This window comes from Neodiprion pinetum, chromosome 2 (genome assembly GCF_021155775.2).
Source record: "Neodiprion pinetum isolate iyNeoPine1 chromosome 2, iyNeoPine1.2, whole genome shotgun sequence".
NCBI classification, from domain to species: Eukaryota; Metazoa; Arthropoda; class Insecta; order Hymenoptera; family Diprionidae; genus Neodiprion; species Neodiprion pinetum.
The window spans coordinates 19,252,386-19,254,597 of NC_060233.1; the positions used below are offsets into that span (position 1 = coordinate 19,252,386).

General features: G+C 43.4%; 1 protein-coding gene across 1 annotated transcript; it reads left to right on the plus strand.

Moving 5' to 3' along the window:
- The first annotated feature begins 291 nt into the window (after positions 1 to 291).
- Positions 292 to 837, plus strand: LOC138190361 (uncharacterized). Its single transcript, XM_069133143.1, has one exon. The coding sequence runs from the start codon at positions 292 to 294 to the stop codon at positions 835 to 837; it is 546 nt and encodes a 181-aa protein (XP_068989244.1).
- Positions 838 to 2,212: the final 1,375 nt, after the last annotated feature.

Below are 2,212 nucleotides of genomic sequence, written 5' to 3' on the forward strand. Positions count from 1 at the left end.
CGTGGAAATTTTGGAAAATAAAAATTCGTGTTCGCTGCATCCTGTGTGTGTTACCATGGAAGAAATAATAAGAATACAGAAACCTGCGGTATTCGACGAATCGATCGCGCACTCTGAGATTCATACTCATCAACCGTTTGCATCATCCACCTTCCAGAACAACGATGAAATCCATATTGTTGTTCAACATCAAGGCTTGTGTCTACTGCCCAGTAAAAGCTATCTCCACATTCATGGAAAATCACAACGGACGGTGGTGTGGCTGCGGTGACGGTTACGAAATTGATCAATATGGCCGTTTGTCATTTGTTTGAGGAAGTTCGCTACGAGTTGAACGGTGTAGAGATTGATCGGAATAAAAATGTTGGCATCACCAGCACTATGAAGGGTTACGTATCCTTGACTCCAGGCCAGCAATATAGTCCGGAGAATACCGGGTGGTTGAGTGGGGATAAGGAACTAACCGATGCGGCTGGAAATTTCGATGTTGTTTTGCCGTTAAATTATGTGCTAGGCTTCGCTGAAGATTATCGTCGAGTCATCTTCAACGCTAAACACAAGTTAATTCTCACATGTTCCAACACTGATTTGAATGCCGTGATTCAGACCTCGGCGACGGAAAACTTTAAAATCACCCTGAATAAAATCGAGTGGTTGTTGCCCTACATCAAACTGGCAGATAAACCGAAAATCCAGCTACTCAACTACATTGCCAAGGATCCGGCCATATCCATGAGTTTTCGTTCTTGGGAAACGTACGCGTATCCGATGCTCCCGTCAACAACACGGCGTATATGGTCAGTCAAGACATTGATTATTGTCGGATCAGAGATGTAAAACCCTTCCTCAACTCACAGTGCTATCCCTACGGAAATATGAATATTGATATATACAATAATCAATACGATATTCTCTATGATATGTATGTTCGGTTTCAAATGACCTACTATAACAAAGAAGCTGAGCCTTTGCTATCGAGGCGTAAATTTATGAACCAAGCTCCCCTTATCGTCATCGATTGCTCCAAGCAGAACGAAACATTGAAAACTGGACCTGTGGACATTCGATTGGAATTTGACTCTAGCACTACGTTCCCACCACACACTTTTGCCTACTGCATGATCTTGCATGATCGCATTGTTGAATATAATTCGATTAGTGGTACTGTTAAAAAATTGGTATGAGTCAATTTTGGAATAATAATATGTTCAATTAATGTGGATATTGAAAATAATATGTATACTTTTACTCGTCAAAATTTAGAATAAGATAATTGAGAATACAATAAGAAAACTAAATGTAATTGATGTTAAAATAAAAAAATTTTTGAAAGCATTCAAAACGCCATTTTAAACCTTCCTTTAGGGGTCATTTCCTGGAATTTTTTCAATAGATCTAGCGGGTTTTTACCCTATCTGATTTATGTGCGGCTTTCCAGCGCCAAACAAGTCTCGACAGGAATTATTTTTGTGTGTGTGTGTGTGTGTGTGTCAAATCCTATGAAAATAGCCATCTTGCGGCAAACCGTGAAAAATGATCGGGGGGGGGGGGGGGGGGGGGGAGCTGGGGGGAAGTGGGGGGGAGCTGGGCGGGAGCTGGAGGGGAACTAGGGGGGAGCGCCACCATCTTTGATTTAGAACTGTCGTATATACACTACTATCCATCTCTCCGGAAACGCACACAGAACAGAAAACGGCAAAAGAAATGAACGACCAACCCCGAGTCGCTCGAGTACTTGACTAACGCAGCCCTAGCCCGCGCTATCTCCTTCACCTTCATCTCGTCTAAATAAATCACATGCAAAGACAAAACAGAGAGAGTCGGCCGCGTGACGCATGTGTTCGTATACATGCGTGAGCGACCGTTCGTGCCTGGAGACCTCTGACTATTCGTTCGACCGAACAGGTGCAGTTCGCAGTCAAGATAAAGACGGTGCCGACCTACCGGTAGCATACGCATCCCGAGCCCTCGAGCCCGCTGAATTAAACTACTCGGTACCTGATAAAGAATTCTTAGCCGTCTACTGGAGTATGAATCACTTCCACCCCTACATCTATGGTCAGAAGTTCACTTTAATAACAGACCGCGAGCCACTCAAATGGGTAAAAAGCGTCAAGAAGCCTAATTCCCGTTTATGACGATGGAGTTTAGAACTGGCAGAGTACGACTTCGATACGAAACACAAGTCCGGAAAATCTAATACCAACGCTGA